The sequence below is a fragment of the Cebus imitator genome, unplaced genomic scaffold (genome assembly GCF_001604975.1).
Source record: "Cebus imitator isolate Cc_AM_T3 unplaced genomic scaffold, Cebus_imitator-1.0 Scaffold181, whole genome shotgun sequence".
NCBI lineage: Eukaryota > Metazoa > Chordata > Mammalia > Primates > Cebidae > Cebus > Cebus imitator.
In genome coordinates, this window is record NW_016107496.1 from 808219 (window position 1) to 811239 (window position 3021).

Consider the following 3021-nt stretch of genomic DNA (forward strand, 5'->3'; position numbering starts at 1 on the left):
AGAACCCAGGAAGAAAAAAAGCTGGCCGGGCATGGTGGCTCAGGCCTGTAATCCAAGCACTTTGGAGGCCAAAGCGGGCGGATTACCTGAGGTTGGGAGTTTTAAGACTAGCCTGACCAACATGGTGAAACCCCGTCTTAAAAAAAAAAAGAAAAAAGTTGCTTTTTGTGTTGTTTTGAATTACTTGACTGTGATTATTTTTACTATCATCTCTTCCCGGATGGAAGCTGAAAGGAAGGAGGGGGGTGGCGGCACAGGTGAACTGCGTAGAGTTGTAGGAAAAGGGCAGGAAAGAAGTCCAGTGTTCTGGTAAAGGTAGTAGCACATGCAGCAGACCCATGTGGCACAGTGCTCTTCCCTAACAAGTTACTGGCTGCTGGAGGTCACGCCAGGTGGCCTCATCAGGTTGTCTTTAGACCCCGTTGGTGATATGAGGAGGAAAAGAAGTGGCCCTGCAGATGAAGGCCCCAGCCACTCCTATCAGTCTAAACGAACTTGGTCTGGGCCTTCTCAAGCTTCAAAGTATGCAGCTCCTTATAGCTCTTAGGGACTGGGTATTTTGATGGCCTGAGACAGAGGCCTAGTCAGATTACCTGGGACAGATGGTGGAAATCCCCGTTTTCCATAGGCCAAGTGAGAAGGAATGATTGCCCTTCGCTTCTCTCTGAGGGAAGGAATGTCAGTCACAGCCAGAGGCAGGAAGGGTGGGCCAGTGGCCTCAGTCCAGCTGAAGCTCCTCCAGCAAAACTCCCTGGATCTTCACACCCAGAACACAAACTTTTGCACCTGAACACCAAACAGGCTGGCCAGCAAAGGTGTTCATCTCCCCACGTACCTCAACTCCTCCAACAAAAGCAACAGTGCAAGAGGCACAGAGGCTTTGGATGCCCTCAGGGGTCCCACTGACCTAGACCTGTCTAGTGGGAAGCAGGGTCCTTTATCCCACATTCTCCTGCTTCTTAAGGAGCAAGGATGACAGAGAAAGTCTCTACCCATGCAAAGGGGGTACCCAGGCCCACCCTTGCACAAATACTCACCCCACACACATGTCTAGAAGACTCTGCTCCAGACCTTGAGGAAGAAGACACAACTGAACTGGAAGCTATCCACCTTCCCCAAATCCCATGACATAAAGATCAAAGTCTTCCTCCTCCATCCTCAATTGACCTTTCCCCCACGTCTTAAATCCCTAGCTTCCAACGGGGTATGGAACAAGTGGAGTATTCGAAGTGAGGTTTGAACTTCAGAAGGTAACTGGTTGGTAGAGCTCTAGGGTCTTACTCATTCCAGGGGGGATTTCCAGGGCAGATTTGAGGCTGAAGAGGCTAAGAAAGGGCTTGTGTTGAGAGAGGTGAAATGGGAGGCACAGGTCACATACCTGGAATCACTTGCTTTTGGCCAAGTTCTATAACCAGAGGGTCTCTGGTCAGGGAGGTGTCAATAATACGTCCATCTACCAAGCTGCCCTGGGGGGAAAGAGTATCAAGAGCATACACCTAGCACCTCTCCCTCCTAGCAGGCGCGCAACACACACCTGGACCGCTGGGCGGCGGCAGCCCTCTTAGACGGGCAGCCTAGCGTTCCCCTTAGCGGCAGTAAGGAATAAGAGGGCTGGCGCTTCTTGGAGATCTCTCCACCCTGCACTTCTCAGTGCCAGGTAGGAACTGGCAAAAAAAAAAAAAAAAAAAGGAGGGGAAAGAAGTACGGAAGTGCAACGCCTCCCCCTTGCCACATGCTCGACGACCCCAGAGCCCCGAGTTTCTCCTCCCGAGACGCTTGCCACGTGTCCAAGCCAAAGCTGACGTGTTTCAGCAGGGCGCCGCCCCCTCCCAGGCCCCGCCCCGACCCCCCAGACACCTCACCGTGTAGTGTATGTGAAGCGTGTCTCCAAAAGCAGCGGGCTCCGCACATGGTTCGGGGGGCTTGACCTACGATCGGACTACAGGGTTCACGGATGCTCTTCCAAAGATCCCGTTCTCGCCCCTAGACCCGGCACCACCCCCAACTCAGTTCCCGCACTTACTCTCCTCCCGGCTCCCAGGTTCGTTGAGACCCCAGTATTACCCAACAAGGCTCGGCCCACCGGGGCTGAGGGCCGGACTATCTCCTCACCAGCGTCTCCACTTGGAGGGTCCGGACGGGGCTTTCGGTTTCGAACCCAGTCTCAGTCCGGCACACCGCCGCACTGAGCAGCAGCAGCAGCAGCAGCATATAGAGAGGGAGGAGTGACGGGCGCAGGGTCATGACTGGGCGCGGGGCAGGGAGCCGGGGCACCAGGACAGGCTGTTCGGGTGGCGGCGGCTAGGACAGCGTTCCCGCGGCGCCCAGGCCAGACTGGACGGGACAGGGCGGGTCGTGATGCTTGAGCTCCTCCTCCTGCAGCCCTTCCTCCACCTTGTCCCCACCTCCGAGAGGGAGGAGGCCGCGGGAGCCCTATGTATCCTCTAAGATCCGGAGGGCGCAGGTTCTGACCCATCCGTTAGACGTTCTGTCCCATAACAAGGGGTTGGGCCACATAATAGCACCCATTTACGATTACTTACTGTGTGTCAGGAGCTAGTCTCTAATCCTCAAAGCCACCCTGAAAAGTCGGCATAATTGTTTCCATTTTACAGATAAGGTACAGGATGCTCAGGATGTGCCCAATGTCATCAGGCTAGGTGGTGACAGAGACAGGATTCAAACCCATGACTGCCTGAGTCCAACGTGGTTACTGTTTGCTCTTTCCTCTATGTCTCCTTGCTGCTATCCTGGCAGTTTCTGGCTGGCAGACCCAACCCAGGCAGTTGTCAAAGGGAGGCATTCCTCATTCCTCTCCCACCTCCAACTACTTCAGCTTGAATTTCTGGAGGTTATAGATCCAAACATCCAAAAGAGGGCAAGGAGCTGTCCTATCCCTGTCCTTTGAAAAGCAGTGGCTCACGCCTGTAATCCCAGCACTTTGGGAGGCCGAGGCGGGTGGATCACGAGGTCAAGAGATCGAGACCAGCCTGGTCAACATGGTGAAACCCCGTCTCTACT

The 3021-nt window shown here is 54.5% G+C and overlaps 1 protein-coding gene across 3 annotated transcripts in view; it reads right to left on the reverse strand.

Moving 5' to 3' along the window:
- FKBP11 (FKBP prolyl isomerase 11) overlaps nucleotides 1–2908 on the reverse strand; it is a 5017-nt gene extending 2109 nt beyond the window's left edge. For 2 of the 3 annotated variants that reach the window (XM_017545737.2, XM_017545739.2), the window contains exons 1-6: nucleotides 2113–2908; nucleotides 1863–1928; nucleotides 1379–1466; nucleotides 1038–1071; nucleotides 836–913; nucleotides 594–664 (exon numbers count right to left, since the gene is read on the reverse strand). In XM_017545737.2, the coding sequence (XP_017401226.1) occupies nucleotides 594–664; nucleotides 836–913; nucleotides 1038–1071; nucleotides 1379–1466; nucleotides 1863–1928; nucleotides 2113–2244 (469 nt within the window). In that variant the 5' untranslated portion in view covers nucleotides 2245–2908. The remainder of the gene's footprint in view (nucleotides 1–593; nucleotides 665–835; nucleotides 914–1037; nucleotides 1072–1378; nucleotides 1467–1862; nucleotides 1929–2112) is intronic. The other variant, XM_017545738.2, reaches the window with a different exon arrangement.
- Between the last annotated feature and the right edge of the window lie 113 nt (nucleotides 2909–3021).